The sequence below is a fragment of the Hylaeus volcanicus genome, chromosome 6, assembly GCF_026283585.1.
Source record: "Hylaeus volcanicus isolate JK05 chromosome 6, UHH_iyHylVolc1.0_haploid, whole genome shotgun sequence".
In the NCBI taxonomy this organism is placed as follows: domain Eukaryota; kingdom Metazoa; phylum Arthropoda; class Insecta; order Hymenoptera; family Colletidae; genus Hylaeus; species Hylaeus volcanicus.
The window spans coordinates 10995304-11019935 of record NC_071981.1 but is presented as its reverse complement, the minus strand read 5'-3'; the positions used below and the strand labels follow the sequence as shown (position 1 = coordinate 11019935).

Below are 24632 nucleotides of genomic sequence, written 5' to 3'. Positions count from 1 at the left end.
GTTCAAAAAAAAGCATTCAATATGTATATGGAGTATAGGACACACTGTACTGAGTAAAAAAGCGTTAGTAAACATAGGTAACATTTTTGTTTGCTAGTATCATGATTGACTTACTACTGGGTTTTCGATATTTATAGAAGATTTTCCACGTGTCCACCGCTCATTTCTGTAGACGCTTGGCATCTTCTTCTTACAGAGTCGCGAACTCTCTCAAAAATCCCACATTTCTGTCGAATTATTTGACAAGCATGGTGGATTCCGTTACGTAGCTCTTCTAAGTCATTTATCGGCGTGGAATACACTTGGCTTTTTAAATATCCCCATAAAAAGAAGTCCAGAGGATTTAAATCGGGGGATCGAGGAGGCCATGCAACTGGTCCACCACGTCCAATCCACCTTTGACCGAACACCGTGTTTAAGTGCTCTCTCATAATACTAGCAAACAAAAATGTTTATATCTCAGAAACGGTTGACCTTTCGACCAATGTTTACTAAAGCTTTTTTAGTCAGTACAGTGTGCAGTGTGTAAATTTTTTTTTTAAACACCCTGTATACATGTATAAGTATACGTATCTGATACAAGATTACTTAAATTATGTTTAATTTTGATTATTTTCATTCAAAATAAATTACGTATATTCATAAAATATGAATAAATATGTGTGCAATACCCCATAAACAAATTCCTTATGGATCTAAAAATAAAAAATCTAAAAGAATATCTGAAAATTGACACTCTAATCTAGAATGCCTCTTTTAAGCTTTTTATGTTCTTAGAAACATTTGCACTCAGATATGTATGATAATAACAGATAGGCGTCAGGGATATTTTTCATACTTCCGTGTGATGCAAATGGGTTAATTTACGATCAGGCTCGTCGTTTCTCTGCCGACGCGACTCTCTCGGTCTAAGGATTAATTTTTGCTCGGTGTCGGGTGAAATATAGCTCGAATAAGAACGTTCGCGCGGGAAAATGGCGACGCGAGACCATGGGGAGGGGTTAGGTGGAGTCGGTGAGACCGCAGTCTGATTTACAGTGCCGGACGAACAACCAATTTATTAGAATTACACAACCGGTACATAGAGCGCGAACGGCAGACCGTATTCAGCGATGATTTATGCATCGACTCGGCCACACTGGAATCCGCCCGGAATTAAGGTCGCGCGACTGGGAGACCGCGATCCTTTCCGTTTGAATTTTTCACCCGTTATCGGCTGTGAAAGTAAACCCGTCGGTGGCCAATAAACACACCTGCTCGAGCGCGCAAGGGGCGTGAAAACGTTTTATTGGATTGATGCATAATTTCGTGTCGTTTCATTTTCAACAGAACCTCGCACCAAAGAAATAATTTCTTCACCGTGTGTTATGAAGAGTCCTCTAAAAGGAACTTTAGGATTCTGTCTTTTAATCGAACATGAATGGTACGGAACATATCCAATTTGAACATCGGCAGTAGATGTAACACAATCGCGATTAAACGTGAATAAAAGAGTACCAAAGTAAACATCTCTGGCTAGCACAGTCACCACATTTATATGTTATCAAACCACTTTAAGTTTGGAGAACAAAGCGTTTTTATGTACGTTTTAATAAATAAAACGGTAACGCTCTTCTAGAAATTATCCAATTCGTACGAGTCTATCCCAAGGATAGAGAATCAAGTATACCTGTATTAAAGGCAAATGGTCGTCCAACCCCCATACCAATAAAATAATATAGCATCTATATTTCAGTAGCGTTCATATTATTTAGTCCACCCCCTGTATCAGACCGAGTAACGCGCAAATGAGTCGTCGGTAAATTGAATGTTATGCATAAAACCGTAAACTGCTCTTCTTATTTTGGTTGGAAAGAAAGACTCGTTTCTACGTCGAGGGAACGAAGGAAACTTGTCGATCGATTGCGCGGAAGTCGAATACTATTAGGGCAAGTTTTTCTCCGCCGGATGGAATCACGTAAGACAGTTGGGTGAGTAATTGTACCAGCGAGTTCGATCGATCGAGGGTTGGCAAGTGTACGTGCTAGCTTGATTACAACGAACCTCCGAGCCGATCGGTCGGAAGAGAATGATAGGCCGTTGGGGTGTGGTGCAGGGAGTAGGGGAACGTCCAGCAGGAAGAGAAAATATCCTAGACAGAGAGAGAGGGGAATGGCGGTCATGCGGTGGAAGGATCATGAGAGAGGCACCGGGAAATAGCCGCGGAAGAGGCGATAAAATACAGGGTGCTCTTAGAATGAGCCATGCAACTTTAGGAGCGTGTTTTACTCGCCATAGCTGTGAAAAAATGGTGTAGGAATATGGACTCTTGAGTGTCTTCTTTGGGAGCCTTTCGAATCAATTCTTCGGAAATGCTAACCTCTGTCGCATACACTACAAAAGTGTGGATTCACCATTTAAGGGTTGAGAGGTACTTGAAAATTTAAAAAAAATGGCATTTTTCGGTCCTATATTTTCTTGAACTACAATATTTCAAGAATCTTCATCGAGAATATGTTAACATTATTTTAAAGAAATCCGTTAGAACCTTTTCGATATTACTTTCGACATTTTTGGATGAAGTTTATATATACACCTTGTATCAACCGAGCAAAAGAAAAAATTTGTGAAGAAGTGCTTTTTTTCGACCTCACAAGTACCACTCATCCCTCAGCGATAAAACTACTAATGCTCAACTCGTACTTCTTATGCACGCTACTGTATCTTTGAAAATAGAGAGTTGAGGAGGGAATAAATTGATATACATGTATGTAATTTCCTATCTCAATAATTCTCATCCAAAATTGCAACAAAACTATTGTCGACAATCTAGGACATTTAGAAAAAAGATCTAAGGTACAAGAGTCAAATTGACTGGCTTGGTAATTCTGGTTTTAACTGTAGGCGATTGTAGATGGTTGCCAAACGAATTAAAAAAATTTTTAAATTTTCGAACGCGTATAGTACCCTGTGATAGGTTATTCTCTGTATACGGTTTTGTTCAAGGTAGATTATTAACATAAACTAATTTGGTAACTTCACAAACGAATATATCACAAGAGAACAATCAGATATATTGGGTTTCACTGAATTCAAGAGCGTTAGCTGCTTTGTACTAAATAATCGGTCGATTGTGGAAATCTATAGCAACATGTTAAAATGGTTTCGCAGCTACCCTAATGAACGTTCAGAAATTGAAAACGATACAATCGGAAAATTCGAGAGCGACTATAAATCTATCGTAACGATATCAAGAATCAATATCTATAGACATAGAAGATTCGATCATCTTCTTAGACAGTTTGACCTGTAAGAACTGTGTCTTCTGAGTTGCTCAAGAGTATCCCAATAAACTCACGCTAGGTTAGACCTCCTCTTGCCTTTAAATCAACAATGTACAGAACTGAACTTCACTTGTAATGGCACGCGTTAATAGAGTCTACAATCTAGCAAATAACCCTAGTCACAGTATAGCCTCTATCAATAGACTACTGATTGAACTTCGTAACATTAATCACAGCGAATAGTGCATATTTACTAACTTCATCGTATCACAGGGTTAATTTCATAATGCAACAAGCAACTTCTGTAATCACACTCACGCATTCTCATTGATTATAGTCGGTAAAACACGCATTCAAAGTTGGATATGTTTTACCAAAGAAAACTCTCTATATCAAACCTGAAATACCAATGGATAGATAAATGTTGATGAACACGGGATAAAGACACGGGATCGACAGCGAAGAGCGCCATTTGAGAGAAATTTCGATTACCTCCGGGCTTCCAATTATCAATATTTCCTCCAACAGGGGGGAATTGAAAGCCAAGAGGAATTGCGGTAAAATCGATGAAACAAAAGACAGCATCGAAATAAAAAAAAGTCGATATCGACTTGTGGAACAGAGGGAAAGAACAAATGGTGGTGTTCTAGTTTGAAACAGAGCCAGGTGCCCGTTTCGGTGAACTGAAAAGCAAGAGAGACGCGACGAGTGGCCGGCACGGAGCACGGCACGTAGGTAAAGGGGGCGAAATACGAAATGACATAGTTATGAAATGAATGCAGAAAATGGAATGAGCATGGACGAGGCGAGAGGGACGTAAGGAACGTTGTTGACGAGGAAGGAAGATTCAATAGCGAAGACCGGGGATGATTGCACCAGTCCATTAGCGGCGCCGCTCCGACGAATTGCGTTGCATTAACGAGGGACCTGCTTCTCAAGAAGCAGTCAGCACGCTGATTGGCCGAAGGGAAGCCGAAGATCGATGCGTTCGGGTTTCCGGGGAAAGTTCTTCGGCGTCTGTCTCCTCCTAAGCAATGAAATATCCCGCAAACGAAGAGGAGGATATCGACGGGGCCGCAATTTCTATTTCCACGAGCGCCTTGAAACGAGATACGACGAGTAGAGCTTTCCGACATAGATCGAAGCCAGGATCCTTTCAATCGTGTTAGTCGCCCAGCTCCCTCTGGGGACCTAATCATGCCAGGACAGGTCACGAGTCGCCTCTTCCAAAGACGTACACAAGCAACGCGAGAATCGTACCATTGAAAATTTGTCATCGATTCCATCTGGTATAGTTCGTTGCACAGGAGTTAGCTAGGCAGTTCGATTGAATGTCGCGTAACCGCGACACCTCCCGCCCGCATTTTCGATATTGGCTGAGTCGATCACAATGGTCACATTTACAAAGCTACCGCGTGACGAAGCTCGCAAACGAAACATATCGAGATAAATTAAAGAGCAATAGTAACGATTGGCGTAAATTACGTCAGAAATATTAAAGAGTTCTGGAGGAGCAGATTTGTAAAAGGTCAATTCATGGAAATTACATCATGATAATGCACAAGCTCACACGTCATTGCTTGTCCATGAGTTTTTGGACAAAAATAACATGGTACTGATACTACAGCCACTGTATTCGCTCGATATGAAACTCAGTGACTATTTGTTATTTCCAAAAATGAAAAGACCATTTAACGGATTACATTTTGAGACCGTCGAAGAAATAAGACAAAAATTGTTGAGCGAGCGGAATGCGATAGAAGACAGTTTATTCCAAATGTGCTTTCAAGACTGGAGGAAAAGTTGGCACTAGTGTATTATATCTGATGGAAAGAACTTTAAGGAGACTATATAAACTTAGGCAAGTAAACAAAAATTGCACAAGCCTTTCGATCACACTTTATATAACCAATGAATGTACCCCTTCCTGTATCTGATTTTATGAATACTTGATCGGTTTGCCTCTACTCACTCTCCCTCACCCATAATCTCGTACGTTCATATTTTTCCGAGACTCGAACAATTTTTCAGCGATCAATAACACGGCGGTGGCATCTATCGCGTTGCCCTAAGGTCCCAACAAGAATTACCGTCGAAAGGAGCACCTGGCTTCCGGTACCGATTTCCTTAACGATCGGTTACATCGAACGCGCTTGGCACGGCTTAGGCTTATGACAGGCCGCTTGATGTATGGGGGTCGGCGAACGGGAGGGAAGAAAAGTTTAATTTAGGTAGTCCACGTTGTTGCCTACGAACTCGTGGCCCTCGCGCACATCCACGTCCACGTAGCCCCCTCGCCGATGCTCGACCAAGTTTTTACGAGCTCCTCGTGAAGCTTGCTATCACGGAGTGGAGGAGGAGAGAAGGTAGGAGGATGGGAGCCGAGACGGTGGCAAATAACTTTTGTCCTAATACTCGTCTGCACGGTATACGCTATCCAAAGATCGAGCAAAATTTTATGTGAATAATGGATGATGAATGAGAATGAATAGAGATTTCTTTGCGAAGTTTAGTCGATCGGACAGGTGAATATAGGCTGGGAGCTAGTCGACCTCGATGTGGCAGTCTAGAATTAAAAGTCGTTTGTCTTTCATTCGTTATTTGAAACTTTCATCTAGATAAAAATTCTGCTTCATATTTGGCCCGTCCCGTATCAGCAGGATATCCACGAACGCGAAGCGTAATTTCGATCTTTGGGGAGTCGCGCAGGTTTGCTCCGTCTGTCGTCGCCTTTTTAATTAACGCTCTGCACCGCTCTCGAAATTACCCTCCGAAAGAGCGGCATTATTTACGATGTGACAGCGTTAAGCACGGTTTTCACATGCAAACATTATTGGTGCCAGGTTTCTTGCGATATGAAAACATGTCAATTCAAATGGGTGCCACTAATCATTTCGACAGTGAAATAAAGAGGTGTGTTTTATGAGGTTATTCGTGTCTTTTTACATGTTCATACTCTAGAACGTCAATTTATAAATCTGTAATTACAAAACTCGTAAATCATGATTTTACACACCACTAATAAAAATATATGATATTCTTTTTTATGCTACGTTTCTTATCTATGCTTTCGTTCCTTTCAATTCAATATTTTTTGAAGTTCTAAGGACAAAAAATGGATTTTTGGTGCAAAATTTTCAAACGCAACTACTACGACAACATCAATATCTCCACGAATTGTAACTATTGACAATTAAGAATTAAGGATTGAATCGAGTTATACAGAAAAGACGAATGAGACATTTTTGAGGGTTTTTAATTGAATTCGAAGCATTATATAAAATAGACACCTGGCGGTAATTTCATTAACCAAATAGCCAATATAATGTAGAAACTTTCAAGTGAAATCATACATTTTTCATAGATTTTTAGCAGGAGAGTTGGTGACACAGGATGATATTTTATTTTGCTCAAGAATTGAAAAAACATCGCACGTGTCTTTTGCGAAGCATCCAATTCAATTACTTGAAAATGTGGGAATACAAATTGACGCCAAAAACTGGAGATTTACTAATAGTAAAACTATTAAAAACTGGCGTACTCCTGGTGGCAATAACCATCGCATGTGAAAACCCTGTATTACATTCGAACGCGGGCAAGGTAGAAACGAGACACCCTCCAACGGGTTGTAGCAACCCTCGGACACAGAGGAACCCTGCGTCAATCACGATCAGACCAGAGATCTCTCTTCTCGAATTGAAAAACCATGTCCGCCGCGAGGCATGTGTCGTGCGTGACGCCTGACACACGTGCGTTACGCCATCGCGATGCGGACATATAAAGAAGGGACTCGAATTGCCTTCCTGCGAATTTAACGTCCTTTCACAAAATGGTAGAATACATGTCCATGTTGGAATGTGTGAAATATTATTGTAGATGTAAATTCTGGATAATCTTACAGATACTAGTAATCGAAGTTGAATGTGTACTGCTCACACACGAGAAGAATGAATCTAGCACCTCGTGTAAATTTCACCCGCCAATTTATTTCAATGTACACAGTATGTATCACTAATCGTGGTAGAACCGGCAAGGAGGTTTTATTCTTCGCATAAAACTGAGTCGAAAATATACGATAATTCTTTTTGGACGGATCCCCATTTTCGAGAAAATCGAGTTTGAAGAGTTGTAAGGTACGAATGTATTTATTGTTAGACACAGTCTGCTTCATTCATGCGGTTTAGCTTGCAACACCCACTTCTGCTTGTATACGTTGAAATCTCCAATTTAAACCGTTGAAAACATTCTGTACATGTTCGTTCCGAAGGAGCAGATTCACCATAAGCGTCCATAAGTATTCTATGAGTTTCTGCAACAGTTTTTTAAATATTAAACTGGAAAAGAAGAATTTCTCGCATACGTCGTTTCTTTCATTCGAATTTCAACATTTTCAACGGTATAAAAAGACACGCAACTTTCGTAAAACAAACAAACAAATTTCAAAGAATATTATTGCCAAATGTTAAAAGAAATAGTTACCAAGAATATAAATACCAATGTTTGCGAAATTCATAAAAGGAGACACCTAAATGTAAACGGCGGAAACTTTTGCATACTCCTAAACAATTGTTGCATGCAACATTTTCATCTTTTCTATTTTTCTCTGTTCTTTGATAATTTTTCAAGTACAGACGACTCAACGCGTAGTTGCAAACTAGTTAGAGGGGAAACTCAAACGTGACAAGACTGCGGGGATCATCCCCCATTGGTGCTTTATTATCAATAAGTTGTCCAGTCGCCTCCATTATTAATAATAGCCTGGCATCTCCGGGACATACTTTCCACTAATTTAATAGCATAGTCTCGAGACGCACACCTCCATATTAATCGAAACTGTCGAAATATGTAGCTGCTTTACGGTCCAGATCTTTAGCCCTCAGAGCTTAAACGTCATGATAGAAGGACGTGCCCAAAAAGAAGCTTCGTCCGAAAAAATTACATTGTCTCAATCACGCTTAAATTTTCTTTCGCCCAAGCGAGTCTTTTTTGATGATGAAATATGCTGTTCTATGATCAAGGCTCAACGATAACTGAAACTTTGTAAACAAAGCATCAAGGAAGGATGTCTTGTCGCGTTTGAATTTCTCCTGTAACGGTTTCCAAAAAAACTGACTGTATATTTAAATGAGCGCATCCCTAGCGAATCTTCGAATTCCTTTTTGCACGAAAATGAAGCCTCGTATGAAAACAGTTTATTCTATATTTTCTACTCAGTTTTATGCGAGAAATGACCTCCTTGCCTATGTTAAGCGTCTCATCCTACGCAGCTCGAATTACACCCTACGCAACTGTTATCATTTATATCTCAACAATTGCCAAGTGTTTACCTAATGTTTTACGCATCGCAGTCGAGGTCTATCCTTCACCACCCTGCGGAAGCGCGTTGAAATTGAAAGGGGATACGTTGGGTTCTATCTTATAAAGCGCATTAGGGAAAAACTGAGGGGGTTGTGGATGGACGTAGAGACTTTGGACAGAGGATCTGGCGCTGGTCGGGGTTTCAGGGCAATCGGAGAAAATCCTGAAGAAACGTGGAGGTGGTCGGTGGTGGTGGCGCGGCGTCGTTGACGGCGTCAGCGGGGGTGGCGGTGGTTGAGTGTGGCAAGGGTGGGTGCCGGGGGCAAGTGAGGGCAGATCAATGCGGACATGTGCGGGAAATTGCACAGGGATCGATCCCAGGACCCTCGGGGGAAGCGCGGCCTCTCTCTCGCCCCTTCTTTCGCTCTCTTCTGTCTCTCACTTCCCTCCCTCCCCCCTGCTGGCCCGCCTAATCGTCTCTCGCCTTCTCACAACTCGTCCCTCTTACTCGTTCGCGGAACGTCCGATGGCTTTTGCGCTGTCGCTCGCCGATAACGCGGAAATTCGGTTTCATTTCTGCCTTTAGGGGACATTTGTTGCGTCGACGCGCTCTAGACGCTCTCTTGGTCACTTCTAAGACGAAGGGGTCGCTCTGGTAGTAATTTCAGATCAAAGGATCGATTTCTTTCGCGTTTTCTTAAAAATTCGAGTCTCCAAGATTATTCTGTAAAGATTTCGATGAAATTCGAAAAATTGACGATGTTTGTAAGACTTTGAATTGAACTCTGATTTAAGGCTAGGTGCTCGATGAGTAACACTCTAGTAGCAGATATTGCTTGTGATGGTGACTCTTGGGAGCTACCCTCTTCGGTAGATCCTAGGCACTAAAACTATATCTTTCAACGACTTTCCACTTTTACCAAAACAGTCTTATTGAAAATATGGAACATTTTTAGTCGATGAACTCCTTGGCTAATTGCTGTGAAGTTGAACTTTTATTTGAAAAAATTCATTCTAGAAATATTCTATTAACTAGCATATCTTGCTTATCTAGAAGATGCGTCTTTAGCGACAGTTTCTTTTAATCAGAATAAGATTTTCCAATGTCTTTTTTCTTTGTAACCACACATCTCTATATTATTAATACGATATGTAATAATTATGCCATATACTTTTTCTATCAAAACCTTAAACTTTACTTCCTTTTCGATCTTCGTAGCGATGAAACTTCTAAATTGTAACGTATCGAAAGTCTCGATCGTTGGCTTTATTCATCTAAACGGTACCTACTCGCAAAAAGCCATATCAGCAAACGATCAGCGACACAAAGAGCATATATCACGATCAAGAAATGAAAGACATACTAAGTAGAGAAAAATGTGAAGAAAGCAGTACTTAAAGTGTGCCCATCGAAGCGTCAAAGGGTGGGAAATTCATCGTTAAGTCGCATAGCCGAGCGCCATAAAATACAGAAAGTGAAAGCCGGTATGAGTCACAGTAAAATCGATAAAACGAGTAAACATCAAACATCCAGATAGGAAAACATCAATGTAGGAGATAAATGAATGTGTTTGGTCCTGTGTCGGCTGGAACTGGATGATGCCTGATCTCTAGAGGTCGTTGAAAGACTTCTGACACAAGTATGATCGAGCGAGGACTCTGTTCGATAAATCAATTTTAACGTGAGAAAAAAGCGCAACAGTGCAGAAAAAATGATCGAGTCTCTCAAACTTGGGGTGAATTTCGTTAATAAAAATAAACCTAGTACTCGTTTTTTTTCTCTCCAACCTTCCCGAACCTGGAAATTAAACGCTATTTTCTGTCAAGTGAGAATTTGTCAGACCACTCTCGTGAACAGATGTGAACGATGCGTAATGTACATGTACAAATATGAATTGCACATCATGAAATTATCATTTTTCAACATTAAAACTACCGACGACCAACATATACGCATTCAAAAGACTTGAATATATTCAAAATTAAAGAGGGGAGGTCCAAAGGAATTTATCAATATAATCAGTTCTCTATTTCTATGAGTGTCATCGAAATTACGACAGAAACATTGTTAATAATTGGGTAATTTAAAAAAATAATTAAAAATACAACGTTCAATATGACGGGTTCGGTAGTTTTAGTGGTAAATATCATGCACAAATGTGTTCATCAGGTCGTGAAAAAAAAAAACAACTTTGGAATAGTTGGAAAGCGATTAGTTCGTTTGACAGCCCTCGCTCCGGGAATTCCAAGGAAACCCGATGTTCCCGATGGACAAAAGCCTGGCGTTAGGTAGCAAGGCGGTCGAAGAAGGAAAAACGGACGGGTCACTTTCCGTAAAATTGATGGGAAACTGTTGTTGCACGAGAGAGCGAAAAGACCTCGGGGATCTAGGCAGCGTCGAAAATTCGTAACAATGTTCTGTGCGGCGAATGCCCTAACGGGCTCTTCATGAAAAATGCAATCTACGCGAGGCTGGGGGGGGGGGGGGGTGGAACCCCGTCGACAAGACGTCCAAGAAAAAAATAGAACGTCAGGGACAAAGGAACGTCTCGGAAATAAATATTCCGCTGGAATAAAATATCTATCTTCCCTCCCCCCCTGCCCTGCCTCCGTCGGTGTCTACTCTGCCGTTTTAATTTCAAACTCTATTTTAATTTCAAATACGCTCGTTCGAGGGTGGAACGGGACGGTTGAAAACTGTCGGCGCGCTAGGTTTTAATAAAAGCTCTAGACCGTCGGTCGCGTTCAATTCAGAAACTACAACGGGAACGGACATTTAGCGCGGCAATAACGAAACTCTGTAATCCCTCGCGTCCTCTCTAATCCCTCCAGCCGGACGTGAGAACCGAAAATAACCAGTCGGGGCCAAAACTCGGCCGCTCGGGATAGGAAGGCTGAAAGCTTTCCTAGCAGACACTGTACGAAGATAGGATTTAAAAAAAGAGAGAGGGAGAGAGAAAAGAAAAGAGAGAAGGGAACGGAGCAGTGGCGTAACCAGTAATTCTAGTGCCCCTGTAGTACGATTTATGGTGGACTTCTTCAAGTCTGAATCTTTCTCCATGGATCTCGAATAATGTTGTGAAACGATAAAACGGTAGCTATAATTCTTAAAATAAACTATTTAGTTAAATTTGTTAAGTAGTTAGAACATTCTACATTAAATATTTTTAGTAAGATAATTAACAGGTTGAGTGAAAATCACTGTTGACAATTTAGACGAAACACTACGGCTTCCCTATATTCCTTGCACATTACAGAATTTATAGCAGAGCACCATTTATACGAATCGACGGGGTAAATAATTCGTACAACTGGATAGGTTCGCATAATAAGAGTTGCTTGGTAGTGTGGTAGTAGTTCAGATAATAGGAATCCAGCAGAAGTTCGGTAAATCAGGCATTGATGAAAATTTCGTTGCAATAAATGGTGTTTAGATAAATGAAGTTCTACTGTACCGAAAAACGTGCATAGTGAAAGAAATAAAGATCGTAAATAAAGCTACAAAGTTTGGACCGTTGAATTCAGGGGCACGCATGGTTCTCACGCGAAATGTTGGTTACGCCACTGTAGCGGACAACCGAGTAGACCACGAAAACACAACTTGTCCATTTCCTGATATCGGCCACTCGTCGGAATTCAATCAAACTTGCAAAGCTTTCGGGGGGACCAGGGCAACTCGTCGCAGACTGCCCGGGCTGTTCTCTTCTGGAATGGCACCCGGAGCTTACGGACGAGTAAACAACCAGTCAAGATAGACCGCGGACCGCGGGAGCCACGGGACGATAACAACGGACGAAGAAAACCCGAGCGTTTCCTCGTACTTGTTTGTACTCTGGATGCGGGGCTGGGACGAGGAGGAGAAGGAGGAGGAGTTTGCGGAGAGAAAATTACCAGCAAGAAGGAAGAAACTGACGGGGACGGGGGCAGAGGGGCCCGCAGCACCGCGGAAAATCAATGTGGTCAGAGCAGATAGGGAGGATGGCGTAAGAGAAAGAGACGGATGGAACTCGAAGACGGGGAGAGATCCTTTATGTCGGGTCACGTCTTTAATATACCTCGCGTGGGCGGCGGTGGCTGCGGCAGCTTAATCAATCTTCCTGGTTAAGTGTACTGCACCGCCAACCCCCGATCCGACGCTGGTGCAACCGTGAAACCCAATCTCGTTCTATCGTTCCTACGTTCGACGCGGAACAATCGATAAGCTCCAAGCGAAACGAGCATTCGCGATGCCTGGACGCCGCAAAATACAAGCATTTCAGACAGCGCCAGCGTCTAGGAACCCGTGTATTCCCCAAAGGGGGTGAAAAACGATTGTTCGTTAATCGAAGAGTAATTCAACTATGGTCTCAGCTTACGGAATTCAGTTTCTTTAACCCTTTGAGTGCTGGATACTCGTGACCAAAGCAATTCGCGTGGAGGGCGCGCGTCTAGCTATTGCAATCGCTAGGGGACGGAATACTTCTTGCTAGTGTAAACTCTGTTAATTGACAATGGTAGGTTGTAGTTCTTTAACGCCAAATTAAGTACCGTAAAATGAGGTGGATAGGAATGGAATTTACAAATGTTGTTTTGCTGTACATCATTTGTGTTATTTGTAAGTGTAAAGTTACTTATTATTCATTTTGTGTCTTTTCAATGATATATGGTTGCATTGGTCTTTATGTTTTATTAAAATACCTTTGAATGAAAATTTACTAATGTTTTAAATCACATTCAATCTCTAGTAAAATGATTCTACTTTCCCAACAATCTTTGTTGCGTGATTACAAACAGATCTTATTTTTTAATGATTATTATTTGATTAAACGTTGTCGAAATATTTAGTAACATAATTCAAGGGGATGATAATACCCACAATTTGAGATATGTTTCTATATTTTTCCGCGAAAGATAAGCCTATGGGAAGACTCAAAATATGCAAAAGTGTTCCTATTCACCCCATTTTACGCTAATACAAGAAGATTATTTTTGAACATTAACCCCTCGGCCTAGAAGAACGCGCGAGACTCGTGGTACACAATACGAATCGAATATGAAAAACACGAGGTAGACTCGTTGTATAAAAATCCGCAAGCGATTTTATACCAATAGCACGCGCGATCGTAAAGTAAATGGTAGCAAAGTGGATTAATTATTCGATTAAAAACACTAAAGTGTAAAATGTCTATGATGAATCTAAATATTTGAATTTATTAACACGCAGATCTGCTCCTTTAATTGACACAGCCGATTGGAAACGGACCCCTCTATCTTGTGTTTGTTAAGTCTCCTCGGGTCCGACCTTACCGAAAGAAATCGATACCATGAAAATGAAACGAACCCACGATATGGAGCGTAACACAACAGAATACTAAGTTTCGGAGCATGTGTTACACGCGCGATACCTCGATTCGTCATTTTTCTTGATGGCGCGCCAAACTTTCGCAATTTCGTGTAACGTCGTGGCATCATTCGTAACCCTTTCGTTCCCTGGTTTCTTAACACCGTTTCCGTCGATATTCATGCACAGTACCCGGAACCTTCTTGGCACGTTCTAGTCTGTCTACGTCTTATACAGAACGTAACAATAGATCAAACGTAGATCGTTCTTCTCGAGAAAATATGTCGAAAATGGAGAATACAATTTTTCTTTATGACACTTTGTTTCTAAATCGATCGATCTGGAAACAATCGCGGAGCAGAAGCACGTGTATTTTCGAAGCCAAATGTTTTTACGAAACGATGATTCCCATGAAAAAACTTTATTCCATATTTTCGATTTACTTTTTCACGTAAAATCGTCGAAGATAATTTTCTTTATCACTTGTTAATATATTCCACCGAAAACTTGACGCAAACGCATTTGGAACGAGGATAGGCAATCCTGCGCAGCGATCTAACGATTTAACGTCCAAACGGGAGACTAATGCGACGGATTCCAAAAGGGAATTGCAATTGTCATTTGTTCGGACGACGCAATATACGATGGAACCGACCTTCCCAGTCGTCCGATTCACCCCATCCCTCGCGCAGAAAACCAACACGTGCGATCCACGAGGGTAAAAGTGAGGGGAAAGGGGGATTCCAGAACATTAAGGAGACAAGAAACAAAAAGGACTCAGGAATCAGGATAAGGTGGGCCGTAGGAAAAGAATAACGAAACGAAAAAAGTACACGTCGAAGGGGAGGAACAGGGAACCGACGAACATTCGACGCCGACACTGTGCGTTCATCCCTTTGGCCCGCTTATCGCACAAAATCCCATTTTTATTCTTCCGCCAATTTTCCCTGAGTTCTATAACCAACCATCTTTCACGACCAACCCTAAACCTCCGATGTATCTGATCGTCACCGCTAAAATGGGCCACAGTATCCTATGTTCCATCTCATTTCCTGTTTCTCTTATTCTCTGTCTCTGCTTTGCCTTCCGTCGACTTCGCAAGGCTTATTCTATTCTCAGGGAATACAATCGACTGTACTTCCACGCTCGATCGCCCGATTCTTTCACAATTTTCAATCGTGCGTCGATGGAACTATGCAAGAACACAAGCGCAGTTTGAATACAAATGATACCGGGACTTAGGTTTATCAAGATTTTTTCTGTTAATTTCCAGGTGCAGAATGCATCTGTTTTGTCATAGGAGTTTTGACACAACCTATCAACTTGATCTGCTATTGTATAATATAACCAATTCGAAATACAATGTATTCCAATGAACATATTATTTGTAAAGAACTAACAAGAAATTAAGAGGACGATAAAGCCTACTTCCCAAGAGTACGCAGGAGCACGTTCTACGGATAAGCTCAAAATGCCAAAGATGTTCGATCCTTGGCAAACAACGTCCACGTAACCGTCCGTGTCCTGCTCCCAAAATACTTTCAACCCCGTCCTCTATCAAGTTCGCCCCACGCAAAGGATATTGCGTACACGACGGAACGCTGGACGCACGGTGAAAGAAGAAGCGCTCTTATCGGGGAAAACTGGCCAGGTCGATAAACATCTGGCCGGGACCGAAACGACAAACTTATCCGAATCGAATCCGGGTGATAGATGGACTCTAATCCACGGGCTGAATCGAATCGAGAGTCGATAGCGACTCCGTGTGTCTCGTCTTCTAAATGAACGACCAACGAGGACTGAAGCCTACAACCTCGAGAACACATAGAAATAAACGTAACTTAAAGTCTTATTATTAGTAATATTTAATTAAGCTGCAATATTGAAAACCCTGTATAGATAATGTAGACTTTTTAGAACTTATGAAAAATTCTACACTCTGTGTAGTCATTCTGTAGCTCTGGATCAACTTGAAAAATAAGTAAATCCTCAAACATTCGGTGCGGCTAGATAAAATGCTAATGTTGAACTATATTTATAAGGGGTTAATAGAAAGAAATGTTAAAGTTTTCCACGTGTTCCTACATTACTCACTTTGAAAAACACTGCAAATCTGTTTCAATTGTAAGAAATTAGTATTACCGAGGAACCTACCATCAAGCCAGAATGAAACTTTAGAATTTGTTTAAGTCAACGCTTATCAAGTACACTACAATTTACTTTAACGTATTGTAAAGCTTACGATGACGGTAATATCAACATTTTTATTCAATTTTCGAGAACACGCGCGAGTTTTATTCGCCAGGAAATTGGACCGCGATTCACGTCGAAGAAGAAAGTTCCCCGTGAACCCTCATCGTTGGAGTTTCGGCTCGAAACTTCGTTTCCATCCTCGTGCAGTGTTTCGAAACGAGAGGAAGGTCTCGCCACGGGCCATCGGCCTGGAAACACTGCAATTTCGTCGACATCCGGGGTCTGGAGGAAAAATACGCGACAGCCCACGGGCCAGAAGTTCTCGGAAACTTTCAAGACTTCTACTCTGAAACGGCCAGTCTGCCTAATATCTGAAGCACACTCGGTTCCGACGATCCTAGAGATCTCCTCGATCCAATCTCTTCTACATCGTCGAAAGTTTCTACGTCGAACTATCGTCGAAGGCAATTTAAAAAATAACTCTCTAGCTGAATATATTCTCCGGCGAATTGAGCAGTTGAGTTCCTTTATTACAAGTGATCACGATCGAGTATCTAGGCAAAATTTGTAGTTTAGCTCTTTAACTATCATACTATTTAAAAAAAGTTTATTATTTAGAAGAGGACTTTTTATATTAATATATATTAATGTAAAATAACTTGTGCATACTGTTAAAAGATACATTAGGTTGGTAAGAAATTAATGTCGTTTTTCGAACTTTCGAACTTTGACGCTTGGTTTTCTATTTACGTTCCAATGTCATCTTACAGTGCAGATGTCGCGCTGCATGCTGATAGGTATGCTTTTGTTTATACTGTTAATTTGTGCTCACTTCAAGTTATTTACTTCGCAATGGATACTAAACAAGTTCGTGTAATATTCTTATATGAATATAAACTGGATCATAAAGCTGCAACTGCGACTCGTGATATCAACGATGCATTTGGAGAAGATACCGTAAATGAACGGAACGGTGCAGCGTTGGTTCAAAGAATTTCAAAATAGAGGTGAGAGCCTCGAAGATGAAGATGGCTGTGGACGCCTTTCTCTCATCGACAACGACCAATTCAAGCCACTGGTTGAAACTGATCCACGAACAACGGTTCGATAACTTTTACAGGAGTTGGGTATAAGCCATTCCACAGTTATTGACCACCTGAGACAGCTAGGAAACTCAAACAAGCTCGAAAAATGAGTGTCGCATGAGTTAAGCGTAGATCGAAAAGCGACATTATCTTTCTACCAACCTAATATTAAACGGCCTGTCTGTTTTCTAAAACTAAGCTTTGTAAGTAGGCAGCTAACAATATAGGGAATAAATTCCAGAACGTAAGCATTAGAATTAACAATCCTATAAATAGGCTCCTGGGGGATAAAGCGTTAAGAAAGAAAAATGTGTGATTTTCAAAGAAATCGAATACAGACGGATTTAAACATAATAGTTGCTCTTTCATAGGAATCAATTTTTTTCTATTCCTAAACTTTAAAGAAAGAAATGCCTAGGACCTAGAAGTTTCTTCTGTGAAGTTAAATGTAACCCAAAGTGGTTAAATATTCAAATCCATCGCTCTGCGCGATCTCCTTCAAAGTCATCGTCTTTCTCTCCAAAAGAGCAGAAAAACGGGAACAGTTTCTTGGTTCTTCGGCGCAGAAACCCGGGTGGTTTTCTCGAATGCTTTTAGTGGTAACCGTCTAGCTTTCAGAGGTGACGTAGTTTCACGCCAAATAAGGAGAACACGCCGAGCGAATCGAGCAGTTGAATGGCAGGGATTGCAGAGCGAAGGTAAAAACGAAGAAAGCAGAAGGAACGGCCAGTGGAAAAACGTGGGTGGAGGATGACGGGGAAGGGTTAGAATAGGAGGGTGACGGGGAACAAATGCGAACCTCCACCTCCATTACGTCGAAACTACGAGCGTCAGGGTTGGGTAGCACGGAAGACAGGAGATGGAAGAGATTCGTGGAAATACCGTGGAATTGGATAAGCCGGCGCAGGGTTTGTTTTGCCAGGGGTTCGCAATGAGGGTGATAGGCCGATCGTGAGCAAGCACATCGCGTGGTCGTTGCTCATAGGGGCGCGGGGATCGCGTGCCCGTCGCAACTTTCTTCTCTTCAGCCTCGAGGAACGGCTACTCGATGATTCGAGACAGACACTCACTCCGTTAACGTTAGACTGTTCGATCTACGAATCGGATTTAACGTACGGTAAGCACTTCGAAATGGGGTTCCAATAGGAACTCTTCTAGATAGCAGAAATAAATAAATCTAGAAAGCTTACTGTTGCTGTAGATAACTGAACTGTGGTTATCCATTGTGCACAGGCAAAGGCAGAATGGGTACTCTGTCGTTCGAGTGTTAACCACAAAGTAGTTTAAAATACAACTACTGCTATATTGAGTATACCTCAAGAAAATGAACGAGTAGAATGAAGTCAAAAATAGAAACATCAATCAGGGTATATCGAGTTAACCCTTCGGGTAGAACACGATTGGCAGTTTCAAGTGATAGGAAACAGTTTGCTGTACCGATTTTAAGGACTATTTAAGGTGTTATGCTATAAAAAATAAGTATGTATACCGAATAGTTCGCCATATTTGGACCACAAAACATGATTCATACATATCACAACCCACTACAGTGATATAGCACGCCACCGATGACATATTTCAACGCATATACCATATTTTAATTTACTTCTTGTGCCATTTAAATGGGAAACTCCAAGCAAGTGTGCATTTTTGATAAATTTCGCTTGCGCAAGTTCATCCTATGTACAATACAATCTCTAGCAAAGCTTGCCACACTTACAACGTTCTCTCAAAGGAGACATCCGAATGCAAAGGGTTACGATGAGCCATGTTACCGTGCACAGTTCGCGAAAAGTGTGCGATTGACAAAGTATTGAAATCAGAGGCATACAATTTCTACCGAATCGCCGCAAAGAGCAATTTCCTCGACCGTTGGATTATTGGCGAGCAAAGAAGCAAAGGAATATCGACTAGGGGTTACGCGACGCAAAAAGCAACCGAAGAGAGGCGGTGGCAACCTATATCCTACGATAAGATGGCACAGAACTATTGGAGAGGGTTCCTCGCCCTCGTCAAACTCTATCCACGAGGCGTGTCGAATGGTACGGAATACTCCGAGAGAACGAACCAGAGAGGGAGGAACGAGGGTGGTAAGGTAAAGTCGGAGAGGAAGGAGAGCACGGGAGGCACTAGGTGCTGTTTGTTGAATCCTCGAGATCAATACAACCTACTCTATCTCTTTCTGCCTCGTAATTCCCTGAGCCTAAATGTGCGCAGGCACACGACCGTGCACGCATGTGTACGTGTGTGTACAGTGGCCACACGTGCGCGACGGAAAGTACACACGCGAATGCACGGAAATGCGAGGCGTCAAGACGGAGTAAATGGAACGCTTCGTGTCGCTCTTCGACGACCACTGGTTTTAGCGCGCTCGCGTCAATATTTTAAAAGCAGCCGATACAAAGGATGCGTTTGAGTCTGCAATATCGTTGCCAGAACACGCTGCGCCTCGAATCGCGAATTTAGTTCGCTTGTTTTACGCTCGAAAATAATTCACCCTATTTCCATTCACGTTCACCGTGACTCTGCCTGAATTAATTACATTTCCACTCTGTTTTCCGCCGCGCTTTTCCTGACAAATAAGATTACCGTTTAAAAAAGAGACGAGATAAAAATCTGGTACGAGCATTTGTTAAATTTTGTTTGTGAAACGAAGCGACAAAATGTATGTAGTAGCGAGGAATCGTGTCGAAGTATACGATGTAAGGGACGAACATCTCCAGAGATGAAGATGATTCAGAAACTAAAGAATTTTTTTTCTTATAATTAGTAGAATAAGTTCTAGCATAGAAACGACCAAGAATGAAGATCAATGAAGATCAATTTGTACACCGAAATCTTCAATCTGTTCATTCCTCGACTATATTACTGTTTATTAAACACGTTGACCTTACGTTTGGATCCTCTTTGATGAAAAGTTGTATTGACATAACATCAAACCACAAAAAAAATTAGAAAATTGAATGAAATTAAAGGGCAAGCAATGAAATCAAGACTGAGAATTAGATACACATTTACAGGAGCAAAGAACTGTAACATTTTTTTACAAATCGATTTTTCTTCATTTCTCAAAATCACTGGAATTGCTAGAATTGCTAGAACCACAGCAACAATTCCTTTTCAATGAATAGGTAATATTCCTGCATCAAATTCAAAGATTTATTTCCAAATACATACTGAAAATTTAAAAACATTTTCGTCGTACAGTTTCTTTATAGACATTTTCTGAAAATACCTTTCTTTTTAAAGCTATTATAGTGTTCTACCCCCTTATACAATCCTCACTTGTTTCATACACTGAAGAAAATACAGCAAATGTTCGTACCAAACTACAATTTTATTTCAAATTGGATTAATATCCCGCGATCGATCATCTACGAAATTAGAAAAAAACTTATTTCCAGCGTTTCCGCTCCTACCCCATGGTTCTCTATTCATCCTCCTCTCCTACTACCCAAAATGAGTCGACGAAAGGGGTGAATATCGACGTTTCCCGCGACTCACTCTTTCTTTCGCGGAACGAGGCCGACGAATTCCTCTTTCTGATTGTGCCACTTGTGCCGATAAGAATTTCGCGAGGAGCGCTTCAAGAACTCTCTCTCTCTCTCTCTCTCTCTCTCTCTCTCTGTCCCCCTTGGCCAATCGCTGAGGCTTACTTATCGGAGCCTCGAAGGATTGGCTGCGCACTGCGGTACAATACGAAAATAGGTCGGCCAATCCTCGTAGCAGCACCCTCTTTCGTCACCTGTTTGCCTATCGCCACCTCCGCTCTTTCATCTTAACTATTAGAAAAAATAAAAAAGAATAAGAACTACCTATCGAACGTTTTGGGCGACGTACGCGATCTAACTAGCCTAAGCAACGTTCTTATGTACAACTGCTACCAATATTATTGCGAGGTTTCGTTTAGCATCCGATTGCATCTCGAGCTACTCGGCGAGTCTACCCAGGGGTCGAATACGAATGCAGACTGCCAGCATCCGCCCTTATCGACCCTCTCTCGCCCCATAAACATCGTCTATGGGGTTCGTCTCGTCGATTGTTCGATCGATCAACGATTCGAGTCACTGTTTGTCGTCGGACCATCTATCGAGCGCTGGGTACTGTTGTTGCGACTGTTGACTACCGGATCCTTGGGACCCGGATTGCTGTTGTACCTGACCGTGAGTCTGTATTTGATACAACGGATAGCTTTTCCGTTTCCTGATTCCGTGCATGGACAACAGATGTATTTGCAGATATTGCTTCGTTTTGAACTGCTTGTTGCACACGTGACAGGAAACGAACTCGGTCTGAACGGTGTGCACGTTCACGATGTGTTGCTTCAGGTTCGAATTGTTCGAGTATATTTTCCCGCACTCAGGACACTTCGGTTTACCGGACTGATTGATGCTGTCCGGCTGGTGCTGTTGCTGCTGCTGGAGGCGACGTTGATGGAACAGCGCCATGCTCTCGATTTTGTCCTTCGAGCACGACTGAAGCATCAGGTTCAGTTCGCCTTTGGCCGTGGTGGTTTGCTGTTGCTGCAAGCTCTGCAGATTGTTTTGCAGCTTTTGGTGCATGATCGTCAACTGCTCGGTATTCAGACTGTTCAGGGAGTTCAAGGCATTGAGCGCGTGTTGCTGCGACGGTTGGCTGGTGGCGTGGAGGTGATGGTGGTGATGCTGCTGGAGGAGCGATGAGAGATCCTGCCCTTTCGAGTTGTGAGCTCCACTCTGGTGTGTTCCAGAACCCGCGTGGTCGTTCCTCGCGGAGGACGTTGCCGGCAACCAACCGGAACTCGAACTTGAACCATCTCCTCCGGAGGGCTGCCATCGCCCTGGAACCACCAGCCAATGTCAGTCCTTCAGCCAATCTCGTACGATCCCTTAAACACTATTCAATTTTTTTGCCACCCGCAGCCCTTCGTTTTCTTTCGGTTCGCAGCCGATTTCTCTTTCTTACGTCCGGGTTTCAGTTTCGACCGAGCAACAGTTGCATCCCTCCCCTGATCGCTATATTCCCATGCGAAGGAAACACATTCGTGGCAACAATTTTATAAAGTTCTCGGTTGTTTTATTTATTTATTTATTTATTTTTTTTAATGCGGTAACGTATACTCTGTCCTTCTTCATTGCCAGTCCGTACCTCCACCCTCTTTTTCATAAACAGTTTCGTCGGTTGATAGTACATATGTATCTCGTGTACCGAGAGCGACCAATTAACTCGTTAGCCTCGGCAAGGTTCGAGGGGTCGTTAAGAATTCGAGTAAAGAGTCAAGCTCGGCTTTGCATGGCAACCCTAACAACGTTCTAGCGATTGCAGCATTTGCGGAGGAAATCGATAATTCCGGCGAACGAACTCGAAGAGCCGTCGGGAGACGCGGCTCCGTGATACGTTTGCTCACCGTGTTTCATTTTCATTTTTTTTTCTCTTTTTATTCCAGGGGGGTAAGTTGGGCAAGGGGATGCAGGGTTGTGAGAGGTACGAGAGTTCCATGCATTCAACGCAACAACGAGAGACCAGAGTCTTAAGGGAACGACGGGAGGATAACTAGTCTGGGCTACGAAATCGTATATAAACTGTGAAATCGAATCGTTGTTCTGATCACTTACCGTAATTTGGATCCTGATTCGCCGCGTGGATTCCGGACGGTCCTGGTATCAGTCCTGTAATTGTCAAGAACAGTCACAATTATCGCTTGTTCCGTGCAATTTATGCGAATTATGGAATCGTCGAAGACAATTTAGAAAATCAACCGCTGATTATCGCGGGACTAAATCTCTACGTATACGGTACAATAAACTCCCATACAACGCCTTGGGTTTCTGCAACGCGAATTCCTATGACGCACTAGAGATATCGCGACCACTATTTTCATATGCCGCTGGTTACTCCATATTTTTGGGGGATTTGTATCAAGGGTATGCAAAAGTTTCCATCGTTCGAACGATTTGGACGGCCGAGAGCGGGAGAGAGTATTAATCAAAGTACTCAACATTGACTATTATACGAAATGGGGAAGATCAACAAGGAAGGAAAATGGAGCATCGCACGTGCTGTCCGAGAACGCCATTGCCAACAAGCTCAACATTTGTCCTTCGCTGATAAATCGATATAGGAGTAAATCTTTCTTGCATAATGTTATGACCGGAAATGAAAAATGAATATATTTCGACAATCCGCGACGTGATAAGTCATAGGGTAATCCTGCTGAGAGCATTCCAGAGCAGCCAGAAAGAAACATACATGGACACAAGATAGTATTTGTAGTATTTGGTAAATCATCCATGGTGTTCTATGTATACTATGGTATCATGATAAATCCATGGAAAAATGTTACAGCAGTTCTATTATACATAGCCAGCAACTTCAGAAACTGCACAAAGAACTGATAGAAAAACGGTTGAAATTTAAAATAAAATGAAACAAGATTCTCTTGCTCCACGATAATGCCAGGCTTCATGTCACACCGATAACTCGTGACAAGTTAACGGAGTTGGAATGGGAAGTCTTATAAGAACCTGCATGCTCACTAGACTTAACACAATCAGATTTTACAATACAGGAAAATTAAAGGCAACCACAAACTTTCTGACACACGATTTCATGATTCCGAAGAAGTTTGAAACTTCGTCGATGATTTCATCGGCTCGAAGAATAAGAACTTTTTAATAAATATACTAGAAATACGGGAAAATATATGTACTATCCCAGAAATGCTTTTTAAAAGAGAAAGCAGAAACCTTGAGTCCAAATGTTGAGACTCGAGGTGAGGACGTCGCGTCGCATCACGACCACCTAGGCGACGTTAGGGTATGAATGAGAGGGGGAGACGGGGGGGGGGGGGGGGTGGGGGTCAAAGTGCGAATAGATGGAAAACAGATGTGAGCGTTATACCGAACTTTCTTTTCGGAAAAAGGAAAACGGTCAGTTTGAACGTAGCGAGCGAGCAGTTAACATCGATAACCGGATTTCATTGTACCACACCATTTTTACCTTTTTATCAAACTTTGTTTCTTTTAATTTACGCATCTGTGTTCATAATATGCTGCTCTTGTTTGATCCCACATATACTTTTATGAAAACTTTGGAATGGACACTTTGCATACCGTCAATGTACATCATTTAAAAATCTCTAAAAACAGAAACCCATTAGTATCGCGTAGATCTACAACCAATTCGCGTTAGGAATGGTGAAAATATATTTAACAAGCGTGAGATAACGCCATTTCACGGTGCTCGATCAAGACGAAAAAGAGAAGAGATTGTTTGAGTAAATCTGACTTGAAGTTTACCTGGTAGTCCCAAAAGCGCCGCAGGAAACGAGTTACGATGATGTTCCATGGAGTCGTTCAAGATATCGCTCGGCTCGGTCTTGACGGAGTTCAAAATGCTGTCGTTGTTCGACATATCCTCCTCGTTGTCCGACATGGAATTCGAGTCTTCACCGGTAGACTGCGCCTGAGATCAACGATGACTCTTATATTTGAA

At 41.9% G+C, this 24632-nt stretch overlaps 1 protein-coding gene across 9 annotated transcripts in view; it reads right to left on the bottom strand.

Moving 5' to 3' along the window:
• The window catches only part of LOC128878821 (protein abrupt), a 145252-nt gene that overhangs the window by 38315 nt on the left and 82305 nt on the right, over window positions 1-24632 (bottom strand). For 7 of the 9 annotated variants that reach the window (XM_054127366.1, XM_054127367.1, XM_054127368.1 and 4 more), the window contains exons 6-7: window positions 24437-24602; window positions 22754-22807 (exon numbers count right to left, since the gene is read on the bottom strand). In XM_054127366.1, the coding sequence (XP_053983341.1) occupies window positions 22754-22807; window positions 24437-24602 (220 nt within the window). Of the gene's footprint in view, window positions 1-17852; window positions 21979-22753; window positions 22808-24436; window positions 24603-24632 lie in introns of those variants that run through there. The other 2 variants (XM_054127370.1, XM_054127373.1) reach the window with 2 other exon arrangements.